The sequence below is a fragment of the Carassius gibelio genome, chromosome B1, assembly GCF_023724105.1.
Source record: "Carassius gibelio isolate Cgi1373 ecotype wild population from Czech Republic chromosome B1, carGib1.2-hapl.c, whole genome shotgun sequence".
Lineage (NCBI taxonomy): Eukaryota > Metazoa > Chordata > Actinopteri > Cypriniformes > Cyprinidae > Carassius > Carassius gibelio.
Genome location: NC_068396.1, coordinates 20,015,966 through 20,035,750, shown reverse-complemented (window position 1 = coordinate 20,035,750; position 19,785 = coordinate 20,015,966). Strand labels below are relative to the sequence as shown.

The following is a 19,785-nucleotide window of genomic DNA, read 5'->3' as shown; positions in this document are numbered from 1 at the left end:
TCTTTTTTTTTTATCCATAGTAAAAATGGATAATCTCCTGGTTATAAAGAAAATAACCAGTTTCATTTCTGTTAAGTTTTCTTATCACCAGTGAAAAAGCAAAACTGAAAATTTCTTCATATTACAATAGTGTATTGTCCTCAATTATTTTTCTCTAGGGTGTAATATTTCACATAATATTTTCCATATAATATTTTTTTATAATTTCAGTTGGCTTTAGTCCAAATTAAATGTGAACAATATAAGAGCTAATTATTTAATTTTACCAACGACATGTTGTACTGTATTTACAGCATGACACATTTTCTCATACATTATAAATGAATCTAAATGCATGGAAATATATATGACAGCTGCCTTTATTTATTTATTTTTTTTGAAAGGGGGTCCTTCACATGGGGATCATCATATTGAAGACCCCTTGTCCTATATAATCCAGAAAATGTTTTAGAAACTTTTGGTCATATTTATGTCCTGCTGCGCCCTCTGCTGTATTTTTTCGGCACGTGTCAGAGTGAATGTCTTTGACCAATACACAAACTGCATATTAATAAAAAATGAAGTCAGTCACATGACATGAAATTGTTGAATATTTACTTGAAAACAGCATATTGTCTTGTTGTTAAACAATATCTTACTTCACATTTACAACACATTACTTTTCAGATACTTGATTTGCTTGATCATTGTTTGGTTATCATTATTTTGTTAACATATTTATTTAATTATTTAAAGCTAATTTACGTATTATGTGTACACCATAAAGGCAAATAAACTAATTTTCTGGAATAAAACTACTAATGTAGCCAAGAACATACTCCCTTACATAATTAAGGGAGACAACTGTATAAATGATATGGCTTAAGGAAAATACAATCCATCATGATACTTTGGCCACATTATAACTTTCATAAGGCTGCAAATAAAACTAGTGATGGGACAGTTCACTAAACTTCAACAATATCATTATCATCATCATCATCATCAACAACAACAACAAAAACAACAACAGTAATACTTTTAACCAAGTTATTTGTGACGGGTCACAGATTTCAACAGGTAGGAGGAATATAAATCTTCTTTCTCTTTGAGTATAAACCATATAAGAAGCACTTGACAGGTTCTTTGGTTATTTGTCATTTAGCCGCTGCGTTCTTATTTACAGTGATTTGCAAAACAAGAACAGTTTACCTGCAATGCAACCTGAGATTATGATAAAAGTCATTTTCTATACTATAAAAGTACTGTTCAAATATTTGGAGTCAGCTATTTTTATTTTTTTATTATTTTATTTTTTTAAAGAAATTAGTTCAATTAGTTCAATTTCAAATAAATGCTGTTCTTTTGAACTATTCCTTACGGAATTATCAAGCAACATGGATGATAATAGTAAAAAAAAATCTCGAGCAGCAAGTCAGCATATTATAATAATGTGACTCTGAAGACTACAGTAATTTAGCTGAAAATACAGATTTTCACCATAAATTACACTTTACAAAAGAAAACAATTATTTCAAATTGCCGTAATATTTAACAAATATTACTGTTTTTACTTTATGTTAGGTCAAGTTAATGCAGCCTTGGTGAGCAGAAGAAACCTCTATCAAAAGCATAAAAAAATCTTACCAACCCCTAATTTTTGAACTGTACTGTAGTCTATGACATGTGCTCTATATTCTTAGACTTCTGAAGGCCAACGAAAGCTCTGTGTGGGGAACAAACCGAAACTGAAGCTCTCAGGAAGTTCTAATTTGAATGTGCTGCAATCCTTCTTGAGAAAAATGCAGTTAATTACATTACACAATTTACAGGAGAGTTTTGAATATGGTTACTAGTTGAGCAATAATATGAGATTTTGTTGATTTCCAACTAATGCATAAGCTCTATTTTTAGTCTGTTCATTACACAAACTATTGTATGGCTTCAGAAGACTTGGACATAAAAGCTCCATAGCAGGCTACTTGTCATATGGGCTAGTTTAATGGTGCTTTTGTAAAGGATCTAATGAGACAAGATAATTCAGGAAAATATCACATTCTGGCAGTGCACAGAAAAGTGGTTTGTAGCACCTGAACACAGCATACTAACAATACTGCCCTCTTTCTTCACCACTATTTCTCGGTCTTGTCCATTTTGTCCATATCTCCAGGCTCAAGTGCACCATACCCATTCATTTTTTTGAGCCCGAGTTGGTCAGTGATTCCCAGCGGCTGGTTTTCAATTTCACAAGCGTTTCTTAAATCGAACATCTGACTGATCTCCACAAAGGTTTTGTTCTTTGTTTCAGGGATGATGAAGAAAACGTAGGCTGCAACCCCCACACACACACCACAGAACACCAGATAACAGAACGCACCGGCTGACATCTGAAAATCCAATGGAAATCTGACATTAAAAGTCCAATTTAATATGAAAATAAACAATTAGTATGCTGACAGTATCATTAGCAGTTAAACATGTACGGAAATGTAACATATGACAAATATGGCCCTATATAAAGAGTGATATATATATATATATATACATATATATCATATATGATACCTAAAGGGCGATTTACAATTTTCATACATGAAGATGTAAGTTTATAACAAACCTAAAATCTCCATAAAAATGTGTATACTGTATAATATTTATGTTAATAATATCTACAGTATATGATGATTGTTATGAGATATTAAATGCAGCATATATATATATACACACACACACATAAACAAAAACATTCTATTCTATATGTTTTGTCATTTTTGTTTTGTAAAATTATAGTTAATATTTAATTTTTCTGGACATTTTATAAAAGGTGTGTATGGTGTATTATAAAGAAATAGACTTACCTGAAGGAATGGAAAGACAAATCCCACGGTAAAGTTTGATATCCAGTTGAAAAATCCTCCCACAATGTAGGCAGAAGATCGATGGGATTGTTTAAAGAGCTCTCCTGTCATCAGAAACGGGACACCAGCTGTCCAGGAACAAACATATAACAGCATTAAAGTCACATTAATATGATGTATTTGAATTAATTTTAAAAAGCAACACTGCTATATGATGTTTTCTTTTACAAATAAAAAATAGTATTTTCACCAGCAGGTGGCACTAGTATCTCAAATAAACGTTGGTTCCATTTTAGAATGAGTAATTCAGTTAAAACCATTCTATGAATATGACTTATTTAGCTATAGGCCGTTACAAATATAAAAGGCAACCTTAAAGAGTCTGATATCGATAAAGGTATGAAAATGTTCTTGTTCATTGAGATCCTCACCAGGACCAATGCAGAATCCTGCGATGATTCCAACCACGCAGGCCACACTGACATATCGCATGAAGGGCACGTGAGCCTAACACAGACAGACAAAAGAACCAAAGATCAATATATTTATTGAAAATCTTTCTGCCCCCTTTTTAGTGCTTTCAAACGATTAAACGCGATTAATTACATTCAGAATAAACATTTTGTTTACATGTGTGTAGGGTGTTTATTTTTTATGTACATAAAAATACACACACATGCATGTATATATTTAAGAAAAATATGTTATGTTTATATATTAAATATATTTATTAATAATATAAATTATATGAATATACATATATACATGGAAATACATGTATATATTTTCTAAATATTTACATGCGTGTGTGTATTTATTTATACATAATAAATATACAAAGTACACACACATATATTATGTTAACAAAAACTTTGTTTTTTTCGGCACTAGCCTTTTTGAACGCTAAAACACACACACACACACACATTATATATATATATATATATATATATATATATATATATATATATATATATAGACACACACACATATAAATAAAATATAAATGTTGTATACAGGACAGTTTTAGGCTCACTCAAAACAATGAAAACAAAACGGAAATATAAACTTTATAAAACCAGTCAAAAGTATTTGAACAGTAAGATTTTAAATGCTTTTTAAAGAATTATCTTCTGCTCACCAAGCCTGCATTTGTTTGATTCAAAATACAGCAAAGGCAGTACTATTGTGAAATATTTTACTATTTAAACAACTACCTTCTATTTTTTTGGATTTCAAAATGTAATTTATTCCTGTGATCAAAGCTAAATTTTCAGCTTTATTACTATCTTCAGTATCACATGATCCTTCAGAAATCATTTTAATGTGTTGATTTGTTGTTCAAGAAACATTTATTATTATTATCATTACTATTATTATTATTAAGATGTAATTAGTTATAATAATAACTAATTAATTGATAACTAATTATTACTCAATGGTCAGTAATATTCTTGAAGTGATTAAGAGTAAGCAAATATGTTTATAATTAGTAAAAAAAAAACATGGTGTTTATATTTACCTGTAATAGTAGGGAGAAAGTGATTCCAGCGCAGCACAAACCCATAAAGCTGAAGCCACCAATCATCAGAGGCCTCCTACCCACACGCTCAATAGTAAAGCACTGGACAACATCCAGACAATTAAAAGATTATGAATTACTCACAGTGTTACTTAAGACACATCTATATTTGCCATTCTAGAGCATTTTTACTCAGCATAGACCTGTAGTCATATTGTGAGTTTTTACTGCTGCACAGAAGCAACCTAAACATATGCACACAAGAATCACTATTGCAATGTAAGATGGTTTGCCAGTATTTAAGGTATGCCTTTGTGTTCTCACCCCTATGAGTCCAGCGATGACCTCTATGGCTCCAGTGCCCACGGTTGTGTACTGAATCTGCTGAGCAGGGATACCCGCATTCTCAAAGATGGCATTGGTGTAGAACCAAATCTAGAAAACGAAACCATTTTATTATCTCAAATAACATTATAGCCATTTTATGTTCATCATAACCAGTTTTCACTGCTAAAAAAAACAAACAAACACACACCGCATCGATTCCAGACAGCTGCATGCCAGCATTCACCACAAGGACTGTAACAAGCTGCCAGCGAACAGACGGATCCCTGAAGAGCTGCAACACTGAGACAGTCTCTACTGAGGACAAAGAGCGCTGCTCTTCCTGCATCTCCTCCAACTCAGCTTGGATGTTAGATTTGGGACGGTACCACTTCAGAGCTGCAAAGAGGAATCAGAGTCTGAACATCATTGTATAATGTTATCAGATTATATCAGATCACGGTAAAACATCAGAATACTCTGGTACCTACAGTTGTAAGAAGTTCCCCCTTTTAATAACTTTTTTTATTAAAAGTACATTTGAGATCGTTTTAACATTCTTTTGTTGTGCTTTAATGCACATTTATTGTCATGTTTTGAACAGACTAAAGCACACGTGAAGTACTTGGTTATAATTTAAAATTTAGTGTCATTCAATATGACATTTAAAGTTAGTATTTTAAATGTACTAAATTGAAACTTCATTGTGACAAATGTGTAATTACAAATATATTTAAATACAAGTAAAAAAAAAAAAAAAATATATATATATATATATATATATATATATATATATATATATATATATATATATATATATATATATAGAAATGCCATTAATGCTTGTCAGTAAATTTGGCAGTGCACCATTTTTCAAAGACAATAAAAGTAATTATTACATATGAAATTACATATAAAATGCATCTAATTCCTACTTTACAATACACAGTTCAAGCTTACTGCATTTTATATAAATTTTAACTACAATACATTTTCATTTAGTGTTGAAACATTACATTTGTTCGCACTCAAGTAATTTATTTTAAAGAATATTATTATGTAATGCATAAACATATTTTAAAAGTATGATAAAGTGTACATCATTTTCTTAAGGACCCTCATAAACAAAATAATAATAATAAAAAAAAAAATTCATTGTATTTATATAGTATCTTTCACAGTGCACATTGTTTTAGAGCAGAACAACAGTTTCAGGGTCCTGTCACCTTCATTGATCTTATTCTTAGTTTGGCGACAGGATCCTGACACTCATGTGTTGTGTGTCTTCTCCTTCTTTAAGCATACAGATTTGGGGTTGTTCTCTGAGCAGTAGTTCTCTGAGCTAGTTATCTGAGATATGTAAATGTTTAATTAATTATCTTATTCATCTTTCCATCCTTCAAGAAGTACATGTGCTTACATTTAAATCACACAAATATGTGATGATTCTATATTGAAATGATTTAATGTTTCTGCTACTCTCCTCTAATCATGTCTCACATTCTTTGCTGCAGTCAGTGAGTTCTCCTGCCTGGTAGCTGCTGTATGACCGATGGGCCTTTGAGAGATCAAAGTACGAACAATAACAGCTTATCAGAGTCTGCCGGTCTGGCCACTAATCCCTCCAACACAATTCAATCAACCTTTATGCAGTGAACATTCAAAACTGTTTCTTTCTTTTTTTTTTTCTTTTTTTTTCATGGAAGATAATAAGTTGTAAAACAGAAATAGATTTTTTTTTTTCAAACTTCCCTAGAGAAAAATAAATATACTAAATGTATTTGAAGTTACATGTACTTCATGCTCAGTATATTGCAAATACATTTACATATTTATGTACTTAATAAAAATACTTTGCAATTGTATTTTTGGTATTCTAAATTGGAGCAACGCATTTTATGCTTAATGCACTTTAATTGTGCAGAAGTAGTGCTGAAGCCCAACTAAAGATAAACTGAAGTTTATTTGATTGTGCCAAAGTGGAACTGTTGCAAGTATACACCAGATACACTTTAAATATCCTGCTTTTTCAAAGATCATTAAGTCAATAGTGACATTAAAACACATTTTTTGCATTGTGCACAAGAGGTGCTCCAAAGAACGTTTCATTAAAATGTTTATATCAGTAAGTCTTGAGCAATATATGTCAGTAAATATGCACATAGATTTTAACTATACTTAGTATTAAATAAATGTATTTTAAATATATCTCTTTTTATAGGGTTTACACACCAGAGACTGCAGTGGTCACTTTTTTCCATACAATTACAACGAATAATAAAAGGCTTCCAAAGAACAAAAGCAGCATAACAGTATAGTAGTTCCTACAGTAGTCCATGCAATTTATATACGTGTCATATAAGTCTTCTAAAGTTATGCAATTGCTCTGTGTGAAGCAACATTTTGCTATTCACTAAAAATCTTTAGGGTATTCTTAGAAAAAAAAAAACTTTGGTGTTCCACTTAAGAAAGACTGTAATATGGATTTGAAACAGGATGATGGTTAATAAGATTTTATTTTTGGGTGACCTGTTCTTTTAAACATAAGCCTTTACCTGTGATAGTGGCATGAATGTTCCGCTTTTCCATCAACAGATATCTGGGACTCTCTGGGAACCATGGCAACAGCATAAGCTGTATGAATGTAGGCACCACAACTAGAGAGAGGAACAGAGGCCAGTGCTCTTCCTGTGTGGAACAACCAAATACTACTGATAACAAGACTTAACAAGACTGAGAGTAAAGCACAAACAGATCTGTCTAAAACATCTTGCCACAACAAAAGTAAAAAAAAATAAAAAAAATCAATTAATCTGTGATGTTCATAACAGAGAAAGACGATCTAATGTTATAAAATAAAATGGAGGGGAACCACCTTGCCCAAGAGTTCATGAAGTCCCAGAATCTGAGCGATAAACACTCCTATGCAGATGAAGATGCTGGGCACAAGTCCTAGGAAGCCCCGGAGATTCTTTGGAGCAATTTCTCCCAGATACATGGGCACTACGCTGAGAGCAATCCCTGCAGTAACACAACAGAGAAGCATATATCAGTACAGCAGCTCAATAAATCAAAAGGATCAAATTAAAACCCAATATGAGTAGACAAATTGCTGTGTACATATTTAAGAAAGGTAGGACTACACTATATTCCACTGTTTTTGTTCCACAAAACAACCAAAAATAATGCTATGGAAATTACATGGTAAGACATTTTTGGCATTTATGGCCTTCCATATTAAATGAATAACCTGAGTGTATCCCTATAATGAAGCGTCCGATGATGATCATCTCTGGAGATCCACATAATCGGCTGAAGCCCATCAGCACGCCGGCGATAAACACCAGAACTGTGCTGTGTACCAGTGTCCCTCTCCTACAAATTAGAAAGATGCACAAAGCATTCAAGTAGCTTTTGAACTTTGCCCAGCTGATTCATTGAGTCAGCATTTCAGAAACTATTCGTATTAAGTTTAATAGAGGGGAAACATATATAAGCTGCAACTGTACCTCCCAAATCTGGTAACTTGCATCCCCACTGTAAGAGAGCCCACCAGGCCTCCAATGGCAAATATTGACACAGTGACGGAATAAAGAAGTGTGAGAGTCTCTTTATCCACTCCTGACCCATTCCTCCTCACAATGGTTTGGTTATAAAAGTCCTTTATGTACTGCGTGAAGAAGAAAATGGACATGAATCGACATTACCAGCCATGATTAAACAGTTATAATATATGTTAGGCAGCAATATGAGAATCAGTTATCTAAAGATATTTAACTAACTTAACACACTTAAAGGAATAGTTCACTCCAAAATGAAGATGTACGTACCCTCAGGCTTAGGGCTGTAGCTATCGAAATATTTTAGTAATCGAGTATTCTACAAAAAATTCCACCGATTAATCGAGTAATCGGATAAAATGTGTTTTTGCTTAATTAAAGTGCAATATTAATTATGCAAGAGAAAATAAGACTCCTGGGTCTCTTAAAACTAACAACTAAGTTTCTGAGATGCACATTAAACATTAAACACATAAAACATTAATTTAATTTATCTTTTAATTATTGAAAATTAACAACTTTTTGGTAAACAAAGGGGATTTACTATTAAAAATAAAGCATGGAAGAAATGTTGTGTGATTAAACCTTAGAAAAAAATAATGTTTTTTTTTTAGTAGTAGGCTATGTACATTCTGCTGAACAATAGTCTTTAACCGGACTCTTATTTTGACGGGTTGGCGTTCCTTTACAGCTCTGTGTATGTGATGTGACACTAGTTTTACTCAAATCAAACAGTCAAATATGGAATGATATTCCGGACTTTATTCAAAAGGAATTGCAAATTGTATTTGCAATTGCGTTTTCAATTTGTGGACGCATAAAATGTGACATAATCCAAATGCAAATGCAAATCGTGCATTACTGTTTGCAATTTGCAATTCCTTTTGAATAAAGTCCGGAATATCATTTCATAGTCAAATGCTCATTAAGTGACTGTCAGAGCAGTTCTGGAGACAGGGGTGCTTTCAAGGGCCCTCTCTTCCTTTTGGGGCCTGGTAATCAGTACTGGTTTTACCCCCAGTCCGACGCCCCTGTCTGGAGATGTTGTTCATGTGTTCACGTCATTATTTAGAGAGATGACAGAAGCTGAAATCACCGCGAGCGTCATGCATGCTTCAGTGTGTGTGATAAAGGAAGACGTGCTTCTGCTCCATTCATTAAGAGAGACACGCAGCACATTCATGATTCATATTTAAATAGACTGTTCCGGCTTAATATTTACAGATATTAGTCCATATCGTGATTTGATGTAAGTGCAATGAGCTATTTTTGATTAATTCATTAAAAAATTCCGTGCCATTCCGCGTTAAAGTGTAAATTGCGTTTTTATGACTGGATTCCGCGATTTGGTCCGCGCTTTCTGCATCGTGGAAATCATAGGGCCCTAGTTGTGGTATGCCAGCTCTATCTTGCAATGGACACACGCCACAACATTTTCTTCATGTTTGCCCGCGCCCTCAAATCAAAACACTGCTGACTCCTTGTAGTATGAGATTTCTGATGCAGCGCTTGTGTCTCCTTCCGCTTTGTGGGTGACGCAAATGCGTTGTGTCACAGTAAAAAATCATTGCAAAAGAACCTGACGTGAGATTTAAAATAAATTAAAAGAGGCTTCGAGGCAGAGGAATTTGCCTAGATAATTTTTTTGTAATCAAGTTACTCGAGTTACTCGAGGAATCGTTTCAGCCCTACTCAGGCTAGCTAATATGTAGATGACTTTGTATCATCTGGATTGAATCTCACTTGGTGATTCAATCCAGCTGCATAAAAACACAAGGGTTATGTGAAGCTATGTGAAAAATTGTGCTGATGGTGTCACTCACCTCTGCAGGAGAATTAACAACAGCCAGGTTATAACCATACAGCATGGAGCTCCCAAAGGAAGAGAGGAACGCTACCGCCAACAGGGATGAGGTTAAATGCTGGAGAAACAAGTGATAGACAACCATGAGTCAGGAAGCCATTTATAATAACATACATCCTTGTTTTGGGATGTAATCTTTTCATAGTATGTCACATTATTAAATTGTTTCTAACACAAAGCTGCTTTTATAAGGAAGCTGTTTAGGCTTTAAAAACTATATGGATATGAACAGACTTTTCTTTGATCATAAATCAGGTTTATAAGCAGCTTTGGCTGTTCAACACTGCTGCTTATATAGGCACAGGGACATCATGATCAGGGAAAAAGGGGAACTATGTGCATAGGTCCCAGAAGCTTTGAGGGGCCAACATTGATGTCCTGGGGCAAGCCAGGCTAAGATCAAACACAAATTTGTGCAAAGGGCCCAGAATCCTATAGTGACACCACTGTGTATAGAAAGAATGGGTAGATTACAGAAATATTTGATTCAATCCACACTGCAATCAACATGTACAATAAAGTATGACATTTATCTTTGGAGTACAAAATCACACTTAAAGAACAAATGTTATATTGTTTATAAACCATAAACTGAGTCTAAAGTATTAGACTCTGGCACTGATCCATTCAGCATGTGACTGCATTAGTGTGCAAGTGAACCATGACTAGATCTGGCATGAGTGTTCCCTGCCCAGGCAAACTGAGTTACAATAATTACCCTGCACATGCACAAAATCACTATCATAACCTGCCAAAAGTGAAAGCAGTTTTAAAAAAAAAAACACTCTCAGTTGAGAAGATTTGGAAAACTTAAAGTATGAAGAGAGAGACTGTCAGTTGTGAAAAAGTAATGTGTAAAAAGAGCAAAAATAGAAATAAACTAATTCCTTTGTCAGATTTCACAAACCATCTTAACTTTATTTTATATATATATTATACAATGAATTAATAATGCATAGTTGGAGACTGATATTCTCAAAAGTATTCTCAAAAAGAGAATTTATAAAAAAAATAAAAACAAAAAACAGTAAAGTTACAGTAAAAACCTATAAACAAGGTCTGAGCTTTTTTTTTTTTTTTTTGGGTTGGACCACAAAAAGAGAACACAGGGCTCTCAGTAAGACAGCTTTCTCTGCAACAGGCACAAGATGTTCACAAGATGCAGTAAATAAGTATAAACCTTATTTTATTCCTCATATAAAGAAATGACACAATAATGTGGAAACCTTTCTAGCCAGGCCTACAAAGAGCTCAGGATCAATGATTTGTCATTGTACAGTCATTTATAATGTGATTAAATCATTCATTCACAATTATTTAAGTAATTTTCTTTCTTTTTTTCTTTCTTTTTATCCCTTTAAATCAGAGGTTGTAATGTCGTGATTTCTATCTTAAGTTGGTTTGGTTTATCTTTATTGATTTTTTATTGATCTAATCCCCTCACAGAAAATGAATGGGAAAGTTCATGACAGCTTTCACATCTTCATTATCTTTTTAATTTTATTTATTTATTTTTTCTTAAGATTTATTTTCTAAGATCTTTCTGCCACTTGCTGTGTCTCCAAGAAAGTGGCTTATATCTTGATAGCTGCTAGCTAAAAATGCTTTGCATTTATAAACATGATCCTAAAGCTTGAAGAAGCATGAAAAAGGCAACATGTTATTTAATGTTTGTCTGATGGGAAAATGACCAAAAAAGGTACACTTTGGCCTGCTCCCTTTGAACATCATAAGGATCATAAATTAATTTATAGAAACATTGTAATATTGCTGCATTGCTGGGCTTCCTTCACAGAAGTGTGAAAAAACACAGGTTCATGAGCCATTCTACATGCTGATTGCATAGTGACATTCTTACATTCTTAAACATGCGCGCGCACACACACACAGTTTTTAGTTAGGAAATATTCAATAAATAAATAGCTTAATAAATACAATGATTACGTTTAGATTAGTTGTGTTTTTAAAGAGATTACAAGATAAATTGCAGATTTACGGAAAATTACGAGAACAAAAATAAATTAGGTCTACTTACCCCTCTACTTTTCCCATTAGGTTCTATCAAAACCTCTTCTGCCATCTATGAGCACTTAAGAAATTGGCTCTCTGGATAAAATTGGAATGAGAGCGGGTATTGTTTTTTCCTTAAAACGTTATACCACCGGCATTCCAGTGCGGCTATTTTTGACTGAATAAAGACTGAATTCTGCACATTTAACAAGGAGGAGGGAGAGTGTATGACGTTCAACCAACCACTGCTTGCTGTCAAATGAAGTTCCTCCTACAAGCATTTCTAACCATTTTAAAAGGTCAAAATGTGAGACTGACACTGTCACATGTTAACAACCCCCGTGATTTAACTCTTTGTTCAAATTAACTGGATTTTCACTGCCTGAGTGAACACTTGCTTGTCATGGGTAACACAAAATATTATAGATGTGTGTGTGTGTGTGTGTGTGTGTGTGTGTGTGTGTGTGCAATGCCAAAATGATGATGTTAAGGTAATTTATAGGCTATATACTTCTGCGTTGTAAATATAGTTATAGTCTAATGTTATAGCCTATTATCTTTTCACTCTATAAGTGCAACTAGAAAACAGAAAACCAGTGATTTATTTTGCTGTTACTGTGTCTAGGTCTATATACAGATGACACATACAAGGGTTATGCATTATGATGATGACAAAGTGATGGGATTGAACCTCCTGATCCCATGTATTGCCAGAATTTAACTCTGAAATCTACACATCAACTGTAACTGAACTGGAAAATCTTACATTTGTAAATGTCTTAATGTGCAAATTATCACTGCTATTCAAGCACTCATGTGCAACTTCACTGCAAGCCTTAAAACATTAGTTATGGTTTGGTGACTTTAGCTTAAAGGGATAGTTCAACATCATTTCCTCACCCTCATGTCATCCCAAATCTGAACAACCTTTTTTTCTTCTTCTGTGGAACATACGATAACAACTTTTTTTTATAAAATAGAAGTCAATTGTAATCAAAACTGTTAGGTTACAAACATTCCTCAGAATAGTCTCTTTTGTGAAGAAAAAAAGGTTTGGCATGACAGGAGGAGTAAATGATGACAACATTTCCATTTAGGGGTGAATTATCCCTTTTTTCTAGATGAACAAAGTGTAATGTGTACCACATACACTCAATTCAAAAGAAGACTTATTTGCAATGTCACTCCATAAACTATCATGCTATCATGTGCTCTGCCTAAATATATATTAAATATATTTGTTTTCCCTCAGTTAAAAAAAAAATAAAAAATCCAGTTGATCAGCCTTGTGACTAACCTTTGACAATTTTTTTAAATAATAGTTCTGTGTTTGTTTTTCTTTTGGCAGTGTACCAGCTCCCTCTGGCCGGGTTTTTTTTTTTTTTTTTTGTCTCTCTTTCTTCTCACATGAGAATGAGAAGATGCTCGCACACAAAACTATATGCATACATATACATACATATACGTATATATAGAAAGTTGTGATAGTTCTGTTTTTGCTTTGTCATTATGGTCTATGGAGTGTGTGTGTGTGTGTGTGTGTGTGTGTATACATATACAGTGCCTTACAAAATATACTGATTTATTTCACATTTAGTTGTGTTGCAGCCTTGTGTTAAACTGCATTAAATTACTAAATCAATCTACACTCCATAGAGCATAATGATAAAGCAAGAGCAGAACTGTCACAACTTTCTCATAGTAATCTAATTCTAATTCTAATCTAATGTATATATAAAAAAAAAAAAAAACACTGAAATAAGTACATTGCATAAGTATTCGAACCCTTAACTCATTACTTAGATGAAGCACCAATTACAGCATCAAGTCTTTTTGGGTATGATGCTACAAGCTTTGCTCATTATTTGGGAATTATCTGCCATTCTTCTCCTCATCTCTTCACCTCTCAAGCTCTGCCAGGTTGGATGGGGCAGATGCTCTTTTTCCAGAAATATTTGATTGGGTTCAAGCTCAGGCTCTGGCTGGGCCACTAAAGGACATTCACACAGATGTCTACAGTATAACACACTCTTGCTGTGTTTAGGGTCATTGTCCTGTTGACAGGTGAACCTTCAGTCCAGTTTGAGCTTCTGAACGCTCTAGACTGGCTCAATATCTCAATATTTTAGTGCACTGAGCTTTCCTTGTACTCAGTCCTTGCTGCTGAAAAAAGCCCCACAGCAGGAGTCTGCTACCAGCACACTTTACTTTTGGAATAGCACTGTGCAGTTGATGAGCAGCGCTGGTTTCCTTCAAACATGATGTTGGGAATTGAGGTTCATCAGACCAGAGAATATTGTTTCTCTGCATCTAAGGGTCCTTTAGGTGCTTTTATTATTATTTATTTATTTATTTATTTATTTATTTATTTATTATTATTATTATTTATTTATTTATTTTTGCTATTTCCAAGTGGGTTTTTGTGTGTCTTCAATGAAAAGATTGAGTTTGGCCATAACGACATAAAGCCCAGATCGGTGGAGTGTAGCAGTGATATTTGTCCGCCTGTAGGTTTCTCCCATCTGTATATATGATCATGGAGCTTCTTGGTCACCACTCAAACCTAAGCCTTTCTCTATCAGTTGCTCAGTTTTGGCCGAATGCCAGCTCTAGGAAGAGTTCGAGTTGTTCCAAACATCCTCCTCTATGGATAATGAAGGTTACATGATTCTGTGAATCCATAATGAAGCAGATTTTTTTATGAACCCTGCAGATGTGTGGCTTGACACAAACCTGTTTCTGAGCTCTACAGGCAATTATTTTGACCTCAGGGCATGGTTTTTGCTCTGATATGCATTATCGGCTGTTAGACCTTTTATTAAGACATGTGTGGCTTCCCAAATCATACCCATTCAATTGAATTTTACCACAAGCTAAGTTCACTTGAAGTGTAGTAGCATCTACAAGCAATATGAATGGTCCTGAGCTAAATTTCAGCTGTCCCAAATAAGGGTTTGAATACTTATGCAATGGAATCTTTAAGTTTTTTTTTATTATTATTAATTTAGCAAAGATGTTAAACACCTATTTTTACTTTGTCATTATGGTGTTTGGAGTGCAGATTGATGTGTGAAAAAAGTAAATAATGTATAATTCTGAAAAGTTGATTCTAGATCAGAGAGTAATGTCTGCTGACAGACCTGGCATCCGTCTTATCTGCATGTGCTTTCTGAGTATGTTCTCGTGATCATATGCCTCTCAGCATGTAGTCCATAACATCGGACAATTTTTTGTGAAGAATCAATTATTGTCTCACATAGGAGGTTATTCACTATTTTCTACTCTACACTCGTCACTCATTCATAAGTATCTGCAAAACTAAATGGTAAAGTGAAATGTTAGACTGCATCGGGTATGAACACGTGGAGGAATTAACTACACTACTCACTATGCCTTTAAGTGTTTAGTTCCAACACAATTTCAATAGCCTGCATTGCATGGAACATGTACATTTATGACACTGTAAATTTCAATGATATTGAAGGTTTACAACCAGTGTCTGTGGCAATTCCCAAATCAAATGTTTGGAATCACGTACAGTGTTCATGTAGGCACTCAGAGGTAGTCTGTGATTCCCCAGGTGTTACGTCCAGGGGTCAGGAATTTGTTGGTTAGTGTTATGCCTATATACATACATAAATATATATATATATATATATATGTGTGTGTGTGTGTGTGTACACACTGCATGCATAATTAATAGGCAAATAGATTTTTCCAAGCACATTTTACCTAATTTTTAGTCAATCTTGCAAAACTTTTCAGAATATGAGATTTACTTAAAAGGAGTTCCTAAAACGTACTGCTAAATTCTTCAAACAGTGCGGATGTGTTACTTGTCCTTCAAGAGTCATTCAAAGCTTATCTGTCCATAAAGCATTAAAACATTTCTTCATGTATCTCACAACACTTCAGCATGCTATTCTTATTGAGTGAGGGTAAATTTTATTCTTATTATTTTTTCATATATTTTTTTTTCCCAAGCAAAGTCTCTGAGAACCTGACACCTTGTAATTCTGGAGACTCCTGGAAAGTTGCAGTTCTGGAAAATGTTAGCTCTGGAGACTAAATGGTTCTTGATGGTTTTACACCTAATTATTCACATTAATTCTTAATTCTTTTGCAGTTAACATGTTTTTCTTTTCTTCTCAACCTGTTTTTTTCTGACCCCGCTGTCCAATGGTCATGTCTTCGCTTTGAAATTTCTGTATTGCATTAGTTTTCTAGATTTCTCATGGGGATTTAATAATTTTTGACTCAGTCTGAGTTAAATCTCTTTTCTTTTTTTCTTTTTTGCTCATTTTATCAGTAAAAGAAAACATGCCTAATAATTCTGCACACCTAAATATCAGAAAGCACTTCCAGGCTTTCATGGACAATGATTTATAACTTATAAATTATTAAATGTAAGATCAATAGGATCAATAAGTTATTAAGATTGATGTGGTTTAAAATTTATAAAATGTGCTTGGGAAAAAAAAAAAAAACATCATCAAAATATATAAACGTGCCTGATAATTATGCACGCGGTATATATATATATATATATATATAAAAAATAAAAAAATATCATCAAAATATATAAACGTGCCTGATAATTATGCACGCGGTATATATATATATATATATATATATATATATATATACATTTTTTATATTTAATCTGAGGGATCAAAAAGATCTGTTCTTTAAAAATTAAAAAGGTTTGCAAATTTTTAATAATTAATAAAATGCTTAGCAATGCATATTACTAATACAAAATTAAGTTTTGATATATTTACGTTAGGATCTTTACTTTATATCCTAATGCATAAACGATAAATTGGTAATTTTTGACCCACACACACACACACACACACACACACACACACACACACACACACACATACATGTGTATAGATGTTCAAGCTGAGTGGCCAAGTACAAGTTTGTCAGCAGGCTGTACTATTGCTCCAAATTTACAAACTTTCATTTACATACTTTTATTCATGTTCATTCAAGAACCTCTGACTTTATTACATATAGCCTCTGACTTTATTACATATATTACATTTAACCGTTTCTTTCTTAATGGTCTCTTTCTGTCTATGCTGTATATTTATCAGATCTGAGACTGTGTGAAAGAACAGACTTTGTCTGTTTTCCATACACAGAAATATATTTCATAGTTCAATGTGCACAAATGAAGTGATTAATTTGTACTGTTAGTGGCATATAAATATTCATGCATTGTTTATTTACATTGAGAGAAAACTATACCCATCATTGCTATCTAAATGCATTTGGTGTATATTCCTATTTACATTTTGACACTTACTGTTATAGCGGCTGACAAACATTTATGACTTTAGCACGTTTTTGATTGTGGGTTTCTGTTGAAGATCAGCTGAAATCTTGTTGTGTTTAAGCTGTAGAAGGTGCTATGTCAATACTATCATGCAAAAGCAGCAACTTCATATAAATGTAGCTCCAACTGACCCCTGCTGGACAATCATTAGATGGCCAATGCATCACCCAAAGTTCAACCAAAATTAAAACTATAATAATTTACCCTACCTCATGTCGATCCAAACCAATATTAATTTATTTAGAAGATGGTTTGAACTGTTTTGTCCAAACAGTGAAAGCTAATTAATTAGGCCTATTCATCCACTTATCCTCTTTCGGGTCAGAGGGCAATAAAATATATATTTTTAAAAGTATTTTCTACAGGTTTGAAACATCATTGGTGAGAAAATGTGGGAACTATCCATGAATATCTATATATAACTGATACAGTGAACTTTACCAATTGCTGTTGACACAGGAAACATTCATAAAACACACATATATGGGATAGTATCTCCATGGCCTCATGCTAAATGAGTTCTTAATCACAGTCCATTAAGCATTTTAAACTCCTGTTGGCTGATAATGGCTGCTCTGCAGTGCTGAGTCCGGTGGTTATTTATTCATTTGTCTTTGATAAATCATGCTGTCTCTCTTCTTATCTCCTTAATTAGACTGCACTGACTTAACTAGGCTCTTGGTTTAACAAAGGATATGTAATTGTCTTTTAAGCCAATAAGCATATTTATTTTACTGGGAACTTTAAAGCACTGCTGATTTACACAGATGTGTAGGCAATGTGCTGCCTTTGCTAAAAAATAAAATAATGAAAGACATCAAAATAATTGTAATTCATGTATTTTAATATTTGATGTTCAGTCATACAGAGAAACTAAGCGTGACTGGCTGCTGGAAATGCTTGTTGTCATAAAATATTAAATTAATTCTAAATTCTGTTAAAATTCTGGACTTTTTATTACAGTACATTTAATCAGTAGAGTAGCAGTCAAAACCAAATCTATAAAGATTCAGACCAAGGCTACACCCCTTGATGCTAGGCAAGATCCGTCTACTGTGTCAAAAGCAGCATTTTTTTACGGTTTTTTATTATTATTATTTATTTCATTTTTTTGTGATGGGGCAGTGTGGGGTAGGGTGGGGTTGCTTAGAAAAAGTTAAACTCTGTTTGTAGGCTGTCTAGAATCTTAAAACATACTTAAATATTTTTGGGTGTTTAAGACATATTTCCATTAAGTAACATCTAATCAAACCCCTTAGTTTTCAGAGTCAAACTTATGAAACAATAACATTTTAAGTGTCCTGTGAGACAGCTGTGCTCTGCTAAACTCAATAGCAGCACAAGGGCCTGTGTTAATGTGTAGCTTCTCTTTGTGGCTCTATTCTCTTTAAGGACAATAGATCAAGCAGGCAGAAAAGCTGTATGGGGAGAATAGAGTTACTGGGTATTTAGTTTAGGCCTAGTTCATAAAAACAAGACAACAAAACCCCTTGGATTCATCACTGTCTCATTTGGGTGGAAAAGCGTGTGGTTTGGAGTGAAGAGGAGGAGAAGTCGGCGGCTCAGCTATAGTCAGGAAGCAGGTGTATAGAGCAGAGATATACAGAGTGGGTGGATTTGTCAGTTTGTTACATTAGTGATTACAGTAGATGTTTAAGAATGCTTTTATTCTGTTCATGTAGAGCCAATCCACCACAAACACCAGGCTGTTACACCACGTGTCCATGGAAATACTGCAGTAGAAGTTATATGGAAAGCAAGGGGTCCATATATGCAGACTTTTCCATAAAAAAAATAAAATAAAAAAAAAATAAATATTAGATTTCTTTGATTTATATAAAATTAACAATGACTTGTGATTTGTTTTTGTGTTTGTTGGCTGGATTATGTAGAGAGTGTTTAATAATAATAATGATCGAAAATACATTTTGGTCCAAAAAATAACAAAAATGACGACTTTATTCAGCATTGTCTTCTCTTCCGGGACTGTTGTGAGCGCGTTCATGGTGCTGTTGACGTCATACGTCAAGATTTACAACAGTCCCGGAGGGGAAGACAATGCTGAATAAAGTCGTCATATTTGTTATTTTTGGACAAAAATTTTTTTTCCGATGCTTCAGCAAATTCCTCTGATGTCACATGGACTACTTTGATGATGTTTTTCTTACCTTTCTGGACATGGACAGTATACATTTTTTAATGGAGGGACTGAGAGCTCTCTCTAAATCTAAAATATCTTAAACTGTGTTCTGAAGATAAACGGAGGTCTTACGGGTTTGGAACAACATGAGGGTGAGTTATTAATTACATTAATTAATAAA

The 19,785-nt window shown here is 33.6% G+C and overlaps 1 protein-coding gene across 1 annotated transcript; it reads right to left on the bottom strand.

Annotated features, from left to right (window-relative positions):
• Positions 1 to 463: 463 nt before the first annotated feature.
• slc2a15b (solute carrier family 2 member 15b) lies at positions 464 to 12,347 on the bottom strand. Its single transcript, XM_052546284.1, has 12 exons — positions 12,143 to 12,347; positions 10,067 to 10,165; positions 8,193 to 8,353; positions 7,934 to 8,058; positions 7,559 to 7,704; positions 7,239 to 7,371; positions 4,895 to 5,082; positions 4,684 to 4,794; positions 4,360 to 4,461; positions 3,269 to 3,344; positions 2,838 to 2,965; positions 464 to 2,366 (listed from the first exon to the last, which is right to left on the bottom strand). The coding sequence occupies exons 1-12, from the start codon at positions 12,185 to 12,187 to the stop codon at positions 2,112 to 2,114; spliced, it is 1,569 nt and encodes a 522-aa protein (XP_052402244.1). The 5' UTR covers positions 12,188 to 12,347; the 3' UTR covers positions 464 to 2,111.
• Between the last annotated feature and the right edge of the window lie 7,438 nt (positions 12,348 to 19,785).

Bases quoted from the DNA above. Each gene is read 5' to 3' on its own strand.
- slc2a15b (XM_052546284.1), bottom strand. From the start codon at position 12,187: ATGGCAGAAGAGGTTTTGATAGAACCTAATGGGAAAAGTAGAGGG. The intron at 10,166-12,142 runs GTAAGTAGACCT...TTGTTTCTCCAG, and splicing joins CTAATGGGAAAAGTAGAGGG to CATTTAACCTCATCCCTGTT. The intron at 4,462-4,683 runs GTGAGAACACAA...GATGTTGTCCAG, and splicing joins TCATCGCTGGACTCATAGGG to TGCTTTACTATTGAGCGTGT.